The sequence below is a fragment of the Mytilus edulis genome, chromosome 11 (assembly GCF_963676685.1).
Source record: "Mytilus edulis chromosome 11, xbMytEdul2.2, whole genome shotgun sequence".
NCBI lineage: Eukaryota > Metazoa > Mollusca > Bivalvia > Mytilida > Mytilidae > Mytilus > Mytilus edulis.
Window position 1 is genome coordinate 43,819,040 of NC_092354.1, and position 18,155 is coordinate 43,837,194.

The following is an 18,155-nucleotide window of genomic DNA, read 5'->3' on the forward strand; positions in this document are numbered from 1 at the left end:
ACTCGTAAATGTTTGTTCAATTCAAGAAGCAATTGAATTTGACTATTTGTTTTGAACCGCAGACATACCTTTAATGCAGAAAATACTAAGTGTATTTTTTAGTTATGGAAAATTAAGGATATGAAAACTACAATGTTAACAAATCTTTAAGCAGGACAATTTGCTTTTATGGAGTTTCTCCATTTCTTATTTTATCTTTAAGTTTTGCTGTTGATCATTTATGCTTTATTCCATCTTTACATTTATTTGGAAGAGTGTCACGCTTTTGAAAATTAAACTATCGATCTGTACCGGAATTTCCCTTTTTCATTGATAATTTGAATTTTCTGCTCACATTGAATACTGAAATTAAATTTGCAGTTTATTCTCCGGTTAAATATATATTTACCACTAGACATTACCCAACACTAGCACCCAATTAACCCTTTCTAAACAATTATGAAAAAGATAATGAATCATAATTTCCTCTTGGAAACATTCATAAAATGGTTTCATAATCTTAAGGTCAAGAACAGTAAATGGGCTATGTTGCAGATTTTTCTAAGATTTTACATGCAACCATGGCTTGGTGAACTACAACTGAAAATAAAAAAAATATGCATTAAACTCTTTTATTATCTGAAATAATGCAGATTGATTTCGTTTAATATTGGTGAATATTTGTATATAATTTAATTTTGGATGTAACGCGTCTTCTGATTGGCTGACGTTATTTTGTTATCAGCCCATAAACATAATTTAACTATATATTTTTGTCACATAAATTTCTGTTTTAATTATAAAAAAAAATTGTATGGTCAACGACTTCGATTTTTGTCTAAAAATCAATGTTTACCTTGCTAGTAGTGAAAAAACGTAAACTAAATCTACGTTTTACGGCATGCATCGCGGCGACGTTACGATTATTTCGACGTTTTATTGGTTTTTTTTTTACAAAAAAAAAAACACTTTGAATGATGTATACCGTAAAAATGAAGTCGGTGACCCTACCTTTATTTTGCATCATTATAAAAGAAATTTATGTATCAACATCATATAGTTTTTATGAAAAAAATGTATGGAGCAGAATTAGAAATTTGGCGATTTTAAGACAAATTTTAGAAGAATTCATGCAGATTTAATGTGCTTTCTATACAAATGTTCACAAATTTGGTAGACATGCAATCAGTAATATTTTAAATAATATATGAGATTTTCAGTTCACCTAGCAAGAGTTGTCTGCAAAATTTTATTGAAATCCATGAAATAGTCCATTTACCGTAACTTGACCTTAAAGGTAAGCACAATTAAAATAATGATGTTGTAGCTAACAACATTCCTGACTATCGACAGTCTGTTTAATATCATTCACTATAAAAAATATGCAAAATTCGGACAATGCTCATATTCAAACAAGCTTTGTAAAAGCATTACCATGACTTAACAGATAACGGACCAAATAATTAGTTACGTGATCTGTTTCATTATTTTATGTATAGTGAATCTATTTCTATACCATGTACAAATACAATTTCAAAGATATAATGACTTATTATTGTTAACCTAACAATGCTAAGTGTCATAAATGAAGGCTTGATATAGGTAGAAAGGATAAAACAAAGAAAACGAATAATATTAAATGAAAAAGAATTGTTTACTGTTCAAATTTGAAATTGATAAAAATCAGTCTTGACATAAATAACCAATAATGTATTTCAAAATCTTCATTTTATGAAGATCAATATCCGGTGTATTTCTTTTGAAAAGAAAAACCTGTTATTTCCTTTCTATTGCTATTTGAATAAACAGTGTGTATGTAAAATTTAAAAAAAAAAAAAAATAGTGCTTCCATTAATACTTAATTGTAACACTATAGCGTATTCATCTGATTCTGTATTTTAGTTTTTTTAGCATGGACATACAATTGTAACAAAATACTGTAAAACACATTTTTGCCAGTTCAGATTCAAAAACATATAATTTATCAGAAATGCTTTCCTTTGTTTCAATACAAATTGCAATGGATTTTTTTTTTATAACAATGAACTTGTACTAATTCATGATTAAAACCAATAAATGTACATTGACAAGAATGGGCGCCTTTATTTCATAGTCTGAAAAAAAAAAGCATGAAAATACAATTGTTACCAAATACTGCAAGACACATTTTTTCATAATTCAGAACCCTTATTATTGAGAAAACAAGGCATACCTTTATATCAGTATATTTTTATTTAATTGTTTTTGTAATGGCAGACTTATTGTATTATACTTTGTTGTATTTACTTATGATAAAACCAATAAATTTCCTTTGACAAGGCCATGATATGACAAATTATCTTACCTCCTATACATTTATAGGAATATGATTGATTGATAGCGACCTCGTGTATATTCAATATTAGGTTAGTAGAGAGGCTGGGCTTATTTCAATACACGTTTAGTAGTGGATTTCCAACTTCGCTCTCACCCCATATGGAATTTACTGACCCTGTATATATCATATTAGGTCACTAACAAACTATGTAATAATAATATTTTCTGTATTAAAATATCAACTACTTAACAGTCATTTGCCAGTGCAAAGGAATCAACATACTCAAAGGTTTCATAATTTAGATATGTTCATATGTCCGTATTTTTCATAAATGTGACTTACCGAAGAAGACTTTTTACTGGGTTTGTACTATAATAAGCAGCACAACGGGTGCCACATGTGGAACAGGATCTGTTTACTATTCAGGAGGACATGTGATTATCTACAGTTTTTGGTGGGGTGCATATTGCTCAATTTAATTTTCTATTTTGTGTTTTGTGTACTATAATTTGTCTGTTGGTTTGTTTTCTTTTTTATCCATGGAATCGTTCGGTTTTTTTTCGACATGAATTTATTATAAAAAGGAAGATGTATTATTTGAATATAAAAAAGAAGATGTGGTATGATTGCCAATGAGACAATTCTCAAAAAAAGACCAAATGACAAAAACAATTAATAACTATATTTCACCGTATGGCCGCCAACATTGAGCAGAGTCGTTACCACATAACCGGCTTTAAAGGACTCTGAAACGACAATACAAAACAATTCAAATGAGAAAACCTGCGGCCTAATTTTTGTAAACAAATTATGTAAATGGATTGAATGTCAATTACGTATCATTCCACCCTCTTTAAGAGTCTGTCAAAATAGTCTTTGTATTTGATGTCTCAATGTTAACACTTTCAGTATTTGATTATTTTAAAAAATCAACTATAATTCTTATATGTATATATATATATATATATATATATATATATATACAACTCGTCTAAACATCAACCCAACAATGTTAGATCTGTAAATTTGCTTTCGCAAATTTTTGGTTCTTCCCTCGCCGGGATTCGAACCCATGCTACTGTGATATCGTGACACCAAATCGCCTGCACTGCAGCCGTCCCGCTAGACCACACGACCACCTGGGCTCTCAAAAAAAGAGCTTTCGCTGGCCGTGTGTTACCTTTCCACGTCAGTTTTAATCTAGCGGCGTACTACAGTACATGATATAAAAGGCATGAAGATGTTATTGTTACAGATCAGCTAAATTATCGATAGTAAAGGATCCTACAAATTAATGTAATATACAGTCACAGAAAATAATTATATTTATAAGTACGTCTGAGTCAGTGACAACTCTACAACAGATGTATCCATCGGATCGCCATCAATGATGGTGATACATGGCTGTGTACATAATGTATATACAACTCGTCTAAACATCAACCCAACAATGTTAGATCTGTAAATTTACTTTCGCAAATTTTTGGTTCTTCCCTCGCCGGGATTCGAACCCATGCTACTGTGATATCGTGACACCAAATCGCATGCACTGCAGCCGTCCCGCTAGACCATACGACCACCTGGGCTCTCAAAAAAAGAGCTTTCGCTGGCCGTATGTTACCTTTCCACGTCAGTTTTAATCTAGCGGCGTACTACAGTACATGATATATAAGGCATGAAGATGTTATTGTGATATATATATATACATAATAAAAACTATAACACAAATTCCCATACGTTTCGGCCATTACGGCCTTCTTCATTGGAATAAATTACAACATTGAAACAACAATTACATCACTTGGATACATTACGTTATAATAACTTCTATGACGTTCATTTGCCGCGTTTTTCGCTTTTTCAATATAAATATATTTATTATCGTTCATACATTGTGTTGAGTCCTTCAGGTTCTAAAGTTTTTAATTTTTTTATCCAAAAGGCTTCTTTAGTTTTTCTGTAAGTTTCTGTCCCAAATACTCTTTCTATGGCGGTAACTTTTAAATTTGTCATTGAATGATTGTTCTGAATGAAATGGTTGGCTACTGGATCTTCTGTTTTCTTTGTTCGTATTTTTGAAAAGTTCAATAGCATTCGTTGATATAGTGTATCACCCGTTTGTCCTACATATATAACTTTTTCACATTTTGTACAATTGATCGCATATATCACGCCTACGGTTTTACAATTTATTTGTCCCTGAATGGTATATTCTTTGCCGGTGTTGTCACAAAATACCCTGGTTTCATTTATATGTGAGCATAGTGCACATTGTTTACCACATGGTCCACATCCATTAGTTTGTTTATAAAATAATAAGTTATGCTTTTTGTGCACTAAGATGTCTTTTATGTTGTTATCACGTTTAAATGCCACGATAGGCGGATCGGGAAATATTTTCTTTAGTCTTTCGGATTGATGGAGAATTTTAAGATTTTTTCTGACAATGGAATGTACATTTGGAAGCGCTTTGGAAAAAGTAATTACTAAAGGTACCCTGTTGTTTTCTTTCTTCTCTACTGTTATAGATCTTCTCGGTTTAAATTGTCGACTTTTTTCAATTGAACTTCAGTGGACGAGTTATTGTATCCACGTTTTCTTAGGTGCGTTTTTATTTCTTCTCTTCTTGTTTTGTAATCTTCTTCTGTTGAGCAAATTCTTTTGACACGAATGCCGAGTCCATATGGTATAGCATTTTTTACAGAGTTTGGATGGCTTGACGACACATGTAAGTATTGGTGTTTATCTGTTGATTTTGTATAAAGATCTGTTTTAAGTTGTCCGTTTTCTATGTGTACAAACACATCAATAAATTCAATTTTTTCAGTTGAGTAACGCATTTCTGTTTTAATTCGCGGATGCAAACTGTTTGACATTTCGTGAAATTTTTTTAATTCATCTAAACCATGTTCCCATATCCCCCAGATGTCATCAACATGTCTCCAATATGAAAATGGTTGTAAATTGCTGTTTTGAAATAGATTTTCTTCCCATTGTCCGAGGTAGGTGCAAGCATAATTCATGCCTAGATGGGAACCAATAGCTGTTCCTTCGGTTTGTAAAAAGTGCTTTCCGTTGAAGCTAAAATTATTGTTTTCAATGACTAAATCTATCATTTTAAGAACATCTTCAGTTGGGATTGATGTGTTAGTTCGATTTTCTAGTGCTGATTTGCATGCTTCTCGCGCTTCTTTTCTTGGTACGCTTGGATATAATTTAGTTACATCTAAACAAAACATTATTGCGTTGTCTGGTAAAGGCTGTTGTATTGCATTTAATTTGTTTAAAAAATCTGTTGTGTCTTTGATATACGTGGGCAAGTTCCGAACATTCTCCGAAAGCTCGTTTTCGACCATTTCCGCGATTTTTTCTGTGGGATGGTTCCGCCCATTAATAATTGTTCTAACTGGGTGATTTTGTTTGTGTAATTTCGTATTGGCTTGTACCTTTCCGGGACATGTTCCTTTCGGTAAGAGATATTTTTTCATGTCTTTATCTATTATTTCTCTTTTACATAAATTTTCTACGAGTTTTTTTTACTTTATTTTCATTTTTCTGTGTTAGATCTTTATCTATTGCTGTGTACGTATCGTTGTTATCTAATTCTTTTTCTACCTCTAATTTATAATCTTCTGTGTTCATTATTACAACTCCGGATGATTTACTGGATCTTCTGTTTTCTTTGTTCGTATTTTTGAAAAGTTCAATAGCATTCGTTGATATAGTGTATCTACTGGATCTTCTGTTTTCTTTGTTCGTATTTTTGAAAAGTTCAATAGCATTCGTTGATATAGTGTATCCGGAGTTGTAATAATGAAGAAAATCGAACTAACACATCAATCCCAACTGAAGATGTTCTTAAAATGATGGATTTAGTCATTGAAAACAATAATTTTAGCTTCAACGGAAAGCACTTTTTACAAACCGAAGGAACAGCTATTGGTTCCCATCTAGGCATGAATTATGCTTGCACCTACCTCGGACAATGGGAAGAAAATCTATTTCAAAACAGCAATTTACAACCATTTTCATATTGGAGACATGTTGATGACATCTGGGGGATATGGGAACATGGTTTAGATGAATTAAAAAAATTTCACGAAATGTCAAACAGTTTGCATCCGCGAATTAAAACAGAAATGCGTTACTCAACTGAAAAAATTGAATTTATTGATGTGTTTGTACACATAGAAAACGGACAACTTAAAACAGATCTTTATACAAAATCAACAGATAAACACCAATACTTACATGTGTCGTCAAGCCATCCAAACTCTGTAAAAAATGCTATACCATATGGACTCGGCATTCGTGTCAAAAGAATTTGCTCAACAGAAGAAGATTACAAAACAAGAAGAGAAGAAATAAAAACGCACCTAAGAAAACGTGGATACAATAACTCGTCCACTGAAGTTCAATTGAAAAAAGTCGACAATTTAAACCGAGAAGATCTATAACAGTAGAGAAGAAAGAAAACAACAGGGTACCTTTAGTAATTACTTTTTCCAAAGCGCTTCCAAATGTACATTCCATTGTCAGAAAAAATCTTAAAATTCTCCATCAATCCGAAAGACTAAAGAAAATATTTCCCGATCCGCCTATCGTGGCATTTAAACGTGATAACAACATAAAAGACATCTTAGTGCACAAAAAGCATAACTTATTATTTTATAAACAAACTAATGGATGTGGACCATGTGGTAAACAATGTGCACTATGCTCACATATAAATGAAACCAGGGTATTTTGTGACAACACCGGCAAAGAATATACCATTCAGGGACAAATAAATTGTAAAACCGTAGGCGTGATATATGCGATCAATTGTACAAAATGTGAAAAAGTTATATATGTAGGACAAACGGGTGATACACTATATCAACGAATGCTATTGAACTTTTCAAAAATACGAACAAAGAAAACAGAAGATCCAGTAGCCAACCATTTCATTCAGAACAATCATTCAATGACAAATTTAAAAGTTACCGCCATAGAAAGAGTATTTGGGACAGAAACTTACAGAAAAACTAAAGAAGCCTTTTGGATAAAAAAATTAAAAACTTTAGAACCTGAAGGACTCAACACAATGTATGAACGATAATAAATATATTTATATTGAAAAAGCGAAAAACGCGGCAAATGAACGTCATAGAAGTTATTATAACGTAATGTATCCAAGTGATGTAATTGTTGTTTCAATGTTGTAATTTATTCCAATGAAGAAGGCCGTAATGGCCGAAACGTATGGGAATTTGTGTTATAGTTTTTATTATACAATCATTCAGAGACTTTATATATATATATATATATATATATAACAAGTCAAAAAGGGTACAACATCACCATTAAATAACTATAAAATATACAAATATTAGATATTTCGGATCACAGATATCCTTCTTCAATAATGCACGATGTCAAATGAATCATGTCAATATATTCAAACTGAGATACTTTTTCTAAATCTTGAATTTATACAATTTAAGCGAACACCACAGACGCTGATAAAATTTTAAAATTTCCAAACACGGCGCAAAGATTACAAAGATATGCCAAATGAAAATAGTTATTTTCGTTGTGAACTGGCACAACTCTAGATTTCCAAAGGTTGTGACAGTTGAGATGTTATAACTGCATTGAGGGCAGTCCTCAAACAAAAAAAATCAAAAATGTCCTAACCGATCCAGGATGGTATAAATTAGACAACGGTAGGGCAATTACAACAGAAACTACATATTTAAGCATCCCAAACGAATAGCAGTCTAATAATGATTGAAAAAATAAGTTTTATATAATGAAGTAAAATAATTGAACGTGGCAACGTACTTATACATCATCCCGAATCAACGGAAACCTGTAATTTAAACTGTTATTTTTAAAAATAATTTCGAAATGTAAAGCCAGTACTAAATCCGGCGTTGTTTGAATCAGGTGGTCACAGGAAAATGAGGGACTCGTTCTATGTTTTTTCATTTATGCCCTCTGGGGAAACTGTCCGCAACTTTCTTATCCAAAATCTTTCCCGAGCGACTCTGTCGACCTTCGACCAACCCTCGTTGTGGTCTATGATTGTGATGGTAAGGTTTTTGAGATCAGCTTGTGTGTGTCCAGGTGATCTCAAATGACGACATTTGAGATCACCTGGACACACACAAGCTGATCTCAAAAACCTTACCATTGTGGTCTATGATTGTGATGGTAAGGTTTTTGAGATCAGCTTGTGTTCAAGATTTAGAAAAAGTATCTCAGTTTGAATATATTGACATGATTCATTTGACATCGTGCATTATTGAAGAAGAATATCTGGTATCCGAAATATCTAATATTTGTATATTTTATAGTTATTTAATGGTGATGTTGTACCCTTTTTGACTTGTTATATATTATATTTTGTAGTGTACAGAATCATATTACATGATCCATCGCCCTGTAAGATTGATCGTTGACTATTTATTCAGTCATTTTATATATATATATATATATATATATATATATATATAAGTGCCTATAAATAGCAGCACATGACATACAAATCTATGGGAGTGTGGATTAATCAGTACAGAGATTAATTCAATTACACAAATAAAATTATAGATTGCCTAACAATGTAATTTTAACACACTATTTAGTATGTAAATATAAGAATGTTTAAAATATTTACAAAATGATGAAAATAAACGCAATATTTCGCTAGACCAACTAGCTTTATCAAGCGTGCATCTATCCAGGTGAAATCGGATGTAGATGATAAGAAACTTTTGCAGCTCAACGTCTGTGTTGCACTGAACTGCCTTCAAAATAAGAAAATTTTGCAGCTCAATGTATATGACCTCTTGCATTTAGCTGCTTTGAAAATAAGAAAATTTTGCAGCTCAATGTACATGTTGCACTTGGATTTAGCTACCTTAAAAATACATAATTGGTTGTTGAAGTTAGCAACGTCCATTGGCCAATATTACGGGATAAAAAGGACGATGCTTTGTTTTAAATTATTCTTTATCTTTCCTGTATCTTTTTTCGTCTTTTTCGTTAAGACCATCAGGTTCTAAAGTGTGGAGTTGGTGGATCCAAAAGTTTTCTCTTCTCCTTCTCGCCGTGGTGTCCCATTCGGTGTTGACTTCTATAATTTGGAAAGTGACATTATCAAAAGGATGTTTCGTTGAACGAAGATGTCTTGTGAGAGGACAGTTTTTGTTGGTTTTGTACGATGAACGATGGTTATTGAGCCGAATATTAAATTTGTCCATTGTTTCTCCCACATACTGAATGCCACAAGTGTCACATGTTAATATATAAATTGAGTTCTCCGTTTTACAGTTGGAATTAGAGTAGATGGTATAATTTTGTTTAGTAACGGAGCTGATGAAAGAACTGCTTGTATTGGCAGCTTTACAACACAAACAATTCCTTCGACCACATTGTTTGTAGCAACCGGGCGATGGATTAGGCTGCTTGGTTAATACAGATGTCACTAATTTGTCACGGATGTTTTTAGGTCTTCTGAAGGCCATGACTGGTGGTGAAGAAAATACTTTTTTTAGATTTAAATCATTTTCTATAATTTTCCAATGCTTCTGAACAATGGATGACACATTTTTAAAATCAGGATGGTAAGTGAGTACAAGGGGTGTTCTGTTAGCTGCATTATTCTTATCTTTGTACTCAAGAAGTTCTTGGCGACTAGTTTTGTTTGCTCTTTCGAAAGCGCTATCAATAATGTTGTTATTGTATCCTCGAACAACTAGACGTTTACGAAGTTGTCCAAGTCTAGCATTTTTCGTATTTTCAGTAGAGCATATTCTCTTGATTCGCAATGCCTGGCTGAATGGGATACCACGGGAGCAGTGTTTAGGATGGCAACTTTTAGGAGAAAGGAATTGATGTTTGTCCGTTTGTTTGGTATGAAGGTCCGTTATAATGGTTCCGTTCTTGATGTAACTCGTAGTATCGAGGAAGTTTATTTTCTCCATAGATGATTCATATGTAAATTTTATTGAATGGTGGAAAGAGTTGCAGTGTTCTAGAAATTCATTAAGATGTTCTTGTGAATCTGTCCATTTGAAATCAATATCGTCAATGAATCGGAACCATGATAAGGGCTGATATGGAGCACTAGCCAAGAGGCGTTTTTCAAGTTGGCCCATAAATATGTTGGCATATGACGGGGCCATTTTTGTGCCCATACTAGTACCGTCTATCTGGAGATAGTGTTTTTCATTGAAAGAGAAGTTGTTATTCTCCAGTACTAGTTTCAGAAGTGTAACAAGGCACTCAGTAGGAGGATTTTTTTCACTACGAGTGTTCCATGCCTCTTCACAGGCTGCTATTCCTTCGTCTTGTGGAATGTTGGTATATAAAGAAGACACGTCCATGGATGCAAGTATAGTATTGCTTGGTAAAGGATTGAGGCTTTCCATTTTCTTGAGATAATCAGTTGTATCTTGAATGAATGATGGTAGTTCTTTCACATGAGGTCTTAGATGATGGTCTACAAATTCTGATATCTTTTCAGTTGGATGACTATTCGCTGACACAATTGGTCGACCTGGATTGCCCGTTTTATGTATTTTAGGCAACATATAGAATCGTCCGGCCTTTGCTTCGTTCTCAAGAGGTCGGAGATAATCAAAGGTGTCATTGTCTATATGCTTTTTGTCGAACATCTCTTGAAGGATGGTGTTGATCCTTCGAATAGTATTAAGCGTTGGATCTGTGGTTAATTGTTTATAAAAAATGGAGTTAGAAAGTTGTCGATTCCCCTCTGCTATATAATCTGTTTTATCCATGACAACCACAGCGCCCCCTTTGTCGGCAGGTTTTATTACAATATCCTCTTGATCTTTTAACGCTTTCAAAGCTATACTTTCTGACTTGGATAAATTATAATTTCTTGTATTTGTTATACAGGACTTTATATCAGACCTCACGTAGTTAATGAATGATTCCAAGTTATCATTTTTGCTCTTTGGTGGTTTCCATGAACTTTTTTTCCTAAATTTTGGGATGGGCGTGACTTCTTCATTGGTGTCAGTATCTGAATCTGTTAATCCGGCTTCTTCAAGGTTTTTCTTGCCCCTATTGTAGAAAAAATCTTTCAAGCGTAAACGTCTAGCGAATTGGTCTAGGTCTTCGTCTAGCTGAAAGTTATTTACAGTTGATGGGATAGGACAGAAGTTTAAACCTTTACTTAAAAGAGATTCCTCAGCACGTGTAAGTTCTTTAGATGACAAATTTACAACAATGCTTTCAGTTTTTTGTTTCCGTCTTTTAAATTTTCTTTTTCTAGGGATCTTATGGTTTGTTATATTAATATCATTCATATGCTGATTTAAATGGACAGTATGAATTTTATCTCTTTGAAATTTATTCCTTTGTTTTTCTTTATGTTTTGATAGTTCAATTTGTTCAATATCTGCGAGGCGACGTTTAATTATTGCTAAATCGTCACGAGAAATGTTACTATTGTTGATGATATCTGATATTTCATTTACAATTTGTTTGTAATTTGTGGTTGTAAAAGAAAGTAACAGTTGAAGAAGCTGGATTGAACAGTTAAACAGAATTTCATTCCAACGGCTCATGAATCTTTTGGATTTATGTCCCGGTGCCTGGGGACTCACTTTGATGTTTAAACCTTTTGGTACAGTTTTACTTTGAATATAATTTTGTAAGTTAGATAAATGATGTTCAGTTTGTAGTTTCTTTTTAGTTAAAGATCTTAATTTCTTGAAATGCTGTGAGCTATCCATGTTGTAAAGATAGCGATAGATTTGAATGGATTACACAAACATTTGTGTAATGCGTGCTACTGGAGATAATAATATAAGTGCCTATAAATAGCAGCACATGACATACAAATCTATGGGAGTGTGGATTAATCAGTACTGATTAATCCACACTCCCATAGATTTGTATGTCATGTGCTGCTATTTATAGGCACTTATATTATTATCTCCAGTAGCACGCATTACACAAATGTTTGTGTAATCCATTCAAATCTATCGCTATCTTTACAACATGGATAGCTCACAGCATTTCAAGAAATTAAGATCTTTAACTAAAAAGAAACTACAAACTGAACATCATTTATCTAACTTACAAAATTATATTCAAAGTAAAACTGTACCAAAAGGTTTAAACATCAAAGTGAGTCCCCAGGCACCGGGACATAAATCCAAAAGATTCATGAGCCGTTGGAATGAAATTCTGTTTAACTGTTCAATCCAGCTTCTTCAACTGTTACTTTCTTTTACAACCACAAATTACAAACAAATTGTAAATGAAATATCAGATATCATCAACAATAGTAACATTTCTCGTGACGATTTAGCAATAATTAAACGTCGCCTCGCAGATATTGAACAAATTGAACTATCAAAACATAAAGAAAAACAAAGGAATAAATTTCAAAGAGATAAAATTCATACTGTCCATTTAAATCAGCATATGAATGATATTAATATAACAAACCATAAGATCCCTAGAAAAAGAAAATTTAAAAGACGGAAACAAAAAACTGAAAGCATTGTTGTAAATTTGTCATCTAAAGAACTTACACGTGCTGAGGAATCTCTTTTAAGTAAAGGTTTAAACTTCTGTCCTATCCCATCAACTGTAAATAACTTTCAGCTAGACGAAGACCTAGACCAATTCGCTAGACGTTTACGCTTGAAAGATTTTTTCTACAATAGGGGCAAGAAAAACCTTGAAGAAGCCGGATTAACAGATTCAGATACTGACACCAATGAAGAAGTCACGCCCATCCCAAAATTTAGGAAAAAAAGTTCATGGAAACCACCAAAGAGCAAAAATGATAACTTGGAATCATTCATTAACTACGTGAGGTCTGATATAAAGTCCTGTATAACAAATACAAGAAATTATAATTTATCCAAGTCAGAAAGTATAGCTTTGAAAGCGTTAAAAGATCAAGAGGATATTGTAATAAAACCTGCCGACAAAGGGGGCGCTGTGGTTGTCATGGATAAAACAGATTATATAGCAGAGGGGAATCGACAACTTTCTAACTCCATTTTTTATAAACAATTAACCACAGATCCAACGCTTAATACTATTCGAAGGATCAACACCATCCTTCAAGAGATGTTCGACAAAAAGCATATAGACAATGACACCTTTGATTATCTCCGACCTCTTGAGAACGAAGCAAAGGCCGGACGATTCTATATGTTGCCTAAAATACATAAAACGGGCAATCCAGGTCGACCAATTGTGTCAGCGAATAGTCATCCAACTGAAAAGATATCAGAATTTGTAGACCATCATCTAAGACCTCATGTGAAAGAACTACCATCATTCATTCAAGATACAACTGATTATCTCAAGAAAATGGAAAGCCTCAATCCTTTACCAAGCAATACTATACTTGCATCCATGGACGTGTCTTCTTTATATACCAACATTCCACAAGACGAAGGAATAGCAGCCTGTGAAGAGGCATGGAACACTCGTAGTGAAAAAAATCCTCCTACTGAGTGCCTTGTTACACTTCTGAAACTAGTACTGGAGAATAACAACTTCTCTTTCAATGAAAAACACTATCTCCAGATAGACGGTACTAGTATGGGCACAAAAATGGCCCCGTCATATGCCAACATATTTATGGGCCAACTTGAAAAACGCCTCTTGGCTAGTGCTCCATATCAGCCCTTATCATGGTTCCGATTCATTGACGATATTGATTTCAAATGGACAGATTCACAAGAACATCTTAATGAATTTCTAGAACACTGCAACTCTTTCCACCATTCAATAAAATTTACATATGAATCATCTATGGAGAAAATAAACTTCCTCGATACTACGAGTTACATCAAGAACGGAACCATTATAACGGACCTTCATACCAAACAAACGGACAAACATCAATTCCTTTCTCCTAAAAGTTGCCATCCTAAACACTGCTCCCGTGGTATCCCATTCAGCCAGGCATTGCGAATCAAGAGAATATGCTCTACTGAAAATACGAAAAATGCTAGACTTGGACAACTTCGTAAACGTCTAGTTGTTCGAGGATACAATAACAACATTATTGATAGCGCTTTCGAAAGAGCAAACAAAACTAGTCGCCAAGAACTTCTTGAGTACAAAGATAAGAATAATGCAGCTAACAGAACACCCCTTGTACTCACTTACCATCCTGATTTTAAAAATGTGTCATCCATTGTTCAGAAGCATTGGAAAATTATAGAAAATGATTTAAATCTAAAAAAAGTATTTTCTTCACCACCAGTCATGGCCTTCAGAAGACCTAAAAACATCCGTGACAAATTAGTGACATCTGTATTAACCAAGCAGCCTAATCCATCGCCCGGTTGCTACAAACAATGTGGTCGAAGGAATTGTTTGTGTTGTAAAGCTGCCAATACAAGCAGTTCTTTCATCAGCTCCGTTACTAAACAAAATTATACCATCTACTCTAATTCCAACTGTAAAACGGAGAACTCAATTTATATATTAACATGTGACACTTGTGGCATTCAGTATGTGGGAGAAACAATGGACAAATTTAATATTCGGCTCAATAACCATCGTTCATCGTACAAAACCAACAAAAACTGTCCTCTCACAAGACATCTTCGTTCAACGAAACATCCTTTTGATAATGTCACTTTCCAAATTATAGAAGTCAACACCGAATGGGACACCACGGCGAGAAGGAGAAGAGAAAACTTTTGGATCCACCAACTCCACACTTTAGAACCTGATGGTCTTAACGAAAAAGACGAAAAAAGATACAGGAAAGATAAAGAATAATTTAAAACAAAGCATCGTCCTTTTTATCCCGTAATATTGGCCAATGGACGTTGCTAACTTCAACAACCAATTATGTATTTTTAAGGTAGCTAAATCCAAGTGCAACATGTACATTGAGCTGCAAAATTTTCTTATTTTCAAAGCAGCTAAATGCAAGAGGTCATATACATTGAGCTGCAAAATTTTCTTATTTTGAAGGCAGTTCAGTGCAACACAGACGTTGAGCTGCAAAAGTTTCTTATCATCTACATCCGATTTCACCTGGATAGATGCACGCTTGATAAAGCTAGTTGGTCTAGCGAAATATTGCGTTTATTTTCATCATTTTGTAAATATTTTAAACATTCTTATATTTACATACTAAATAGTGTGTTAAAATTACATTGTTAGGCAATCTATATATATATATATAAATATATATATATAAGTAATAATAATCAACATAAGTCATATAACATGACGTGATCTATATACTCAACTTCAACTAAGGGTTGCATGGGTATGAAAGCTTGTACGCAGGGGGACAAAGAGTGAACATTTGATTGGTTAATTTTAAGGGTTATTTTTTTAATGTGTAATGAATTGTTAAAAGAAATTTTGTCTACAATACTGGATAGGAAACACCTGTATTTCTCTATTCGAAACAAGGCTAATTTTGTAACAATTGTTGAAATATGCAAATTTAACACAGACTAATTTGGGAAAACAATAGTAGTATTGCACCTCTAAATTATTAAACACTTCTAAAACAGTATTGTACATGAAATGTTTGTTTTTTGTAATCGGGTTTTAGTGCATAATTTGTCAATGCGAGCTATTTCAGCTCCTCGTAGCCTCTGGTTTATGATGACTGATGTGTGAATTTGTACGATTAATTTGACATTTAAATCGTTCTATTTCATTTTGGTAGTATTCATGTATCAGTTGAGCTCCTATCAAATGTCAGTAGGTATCATTTGTGCGGCAACATTGAGAATATTTGAATTTAAATGCCAAAAGTATTGTGGCATTTACCTGACAAGTCGTTTGCCCAGCTTACATAGTAGATATTTCCATTCTGTGTAATATTGATTCTAACCTTGTGGATAGAAAAGTTGTTTTCACAATGACGAACAGTTCTTGGGGTATTTTGGCTCTGAAAGATTTCTTAAATTGGCTACTGTTAACTTTCCGTTGAGTGGACTTTTATTTCTGGCTATTTATCACCCCCAATGTTAGGTTGGGTTCCTGTTGCTTAGTCTTTAGTGTTCTATGTTGTGTTTTTGTACTATGGTTTGTCTGCTTGTATTTTCATTTTTAGCCATGGCGTTGTCAGTTTATTTTCGATTAATGAGTTTAAATATCCCTCCGGTATCATTCGCCCCCTTTTATAAATGTCTTAAAATCAAATTGAATTAAAAGAATATTTATTCCTCCTATTTGGCACTGCTGGTGATAAATTCATGAACAATCGCTTCTTCAGGTGCAATAACATAAGGGTGTACATTCGACTAACTAGAACGTCAAGTTTACAAAAGATGATATCTTGTTATTTCAAAAAAGTTTTCCGCTTCTATCTAATTCGACAGGAACTAGCTCATACCACAAATAAATCTGCAGCTGTTTCAAATTTCCATTTGTATCTAAAACTTGACTATTTGGGACAGATAACTAACATTCATTAGAAAAGGGAAATCTTAAAATTTAAAACTGTGCTTCTTCTTTTTCTTTGTTCACTTATTCGGGTTGTACCTGACCCAGAAATCAATTCAGTTAGCAAATATCGCTATCCGTTGTTAAACAAATGGATGCCTTAAACTTTGAATTTCATTTTTTAGATATATTAAGATAAACTATTCTGAAATTTAAACTGACTTTGTTTACTTAATTTGTTGAATATTATAACGTTTTAAACTTGTAAGTTCTACTCTGAAGGTGTGCCTAGATTTGTAGAAGTTATAAGATACAGATAATGTTTTTTGTAGGTTGCACTTTGTAAATACAGCTGTTTCTCAAAACACGCCTCTATTGGGGAGATCTTGAATATTCATAGAAAATTAATTTTGTTTACATACTGGTGCCAAGCTATGCTCTCTGCGTTCCATCTCACAGAGACATAACTTGGGAATGTTACTAGTAAATAAACATGTGCATATTGTTTACATTTAAATCTGTGATACCTTTCATTCGAGGTAGGGGTAGTTAAGAAAGTTAGTATTAGTTTAAACTCTGAGAAGTTCAGGGCATATAAACGTTGAAAATATGCCGCCAAGTCCTATATTTTGACCTTTGAAAAAAATTGTGGTGCATATAAACTTTAAATTCTACGATAAGAATTTTTTCCAAACTTCATAGTAAAAGTGGTACAGTTTTAGCCGTAAAAGGAGTTCTTATGGGAAATTGCATTGTCAATATTTACAGAAATGCAACCTGTAAAGATTGTATAAAAACGTTGTTTAGCATATTGCAGATTAACATAGCAATAAAGACGTATTATAAATTGATATTTCATATTAAATTTCAGTGTGAAATATATGCATGATAAAACTAACATGAATTATTGACAGTTTATCGGAACTAAAATATACTTATTTAATTTTCTGGCATTTGATGTCTTATCCTGATACGAAAAAAAGTCTGGAATTATTTAAAGAATTTAAGCCAAACCCATCAAATTTGAAATTTGAATTTGAAAAAAGTGTTTATATATTTAGGATTTGGCAAAAGCGTTCCTTTAAGTAAAATAAATGGTGGATTTAATCGGATGTTTAAGCTAGCTCAACTTCTATTTAGTCTAAGATGCATGATTTTTATTATTAGTTGTTAGTAGCTTTGAACTAGATGTTAGTTAACTGCGAGTACTCTCAGATCTGTACCAAGCGTCTTTTTGTTGTTGGGATGTACAAGTACCCGTCCACGTCCACTTGTATTTTTGTCAGCGTGATGAGTTAAGTCTTTTTCAACTGATTTTTATAGTTCGTTCTTATGTTGTACTGTTATACATGTACCACTGTCCCAGGTTAGGGGATGATTGGGATCCCGCTATCATGTTTAACCCCACCATATTCTGTATGTTTGTGTCTGTCCCAATTTAGAAGCCTGT

General features: G+C 33.2%; 2 protein-coding genes across 2 annotated transcripts; one reads left to right on the plus strand and one right to left on the minus strand.

Annotated features, from left to right (window-relative positions):
• Positions 1-523: 523 nt before the first annotated feature.
• Positions 524-12,045, minus strand: LOC139494281 (uncharacterized). Its single transcript, XM_071282450.1, has 2 exons — positions 10,311-12,045; positions 524-579 (listed from the first exon to the last, which is right to left on the minus strand). Exons 1-2 carry the CDS (start codon positions 12,043-12,045, stop codon positions 524-526), a joined length of 1,791 nt encoding a protein of 596 aa, XP_071138551.1.
• A 268-nt stretch (positions 12,046-12,313) lies between these two features.
• On the plus strand, positions 12,314-17,904 carry LOC139494282 (uncharacterized). The gene is made up of 2 exons (XM_071282451.1): positions 12,314-14,048; positions 17,873-17,904. The coding sequence occupies exons 1-2, from the start codon at positions 12,314-12,316 to the stop codon at positions 17,902-17,904; spliced, it is 1,767 nt and encodes a 588-aa protein (XP_071138552.1).
• Positions 17,905-18,155: the final 251 nt, after the last annotated feature.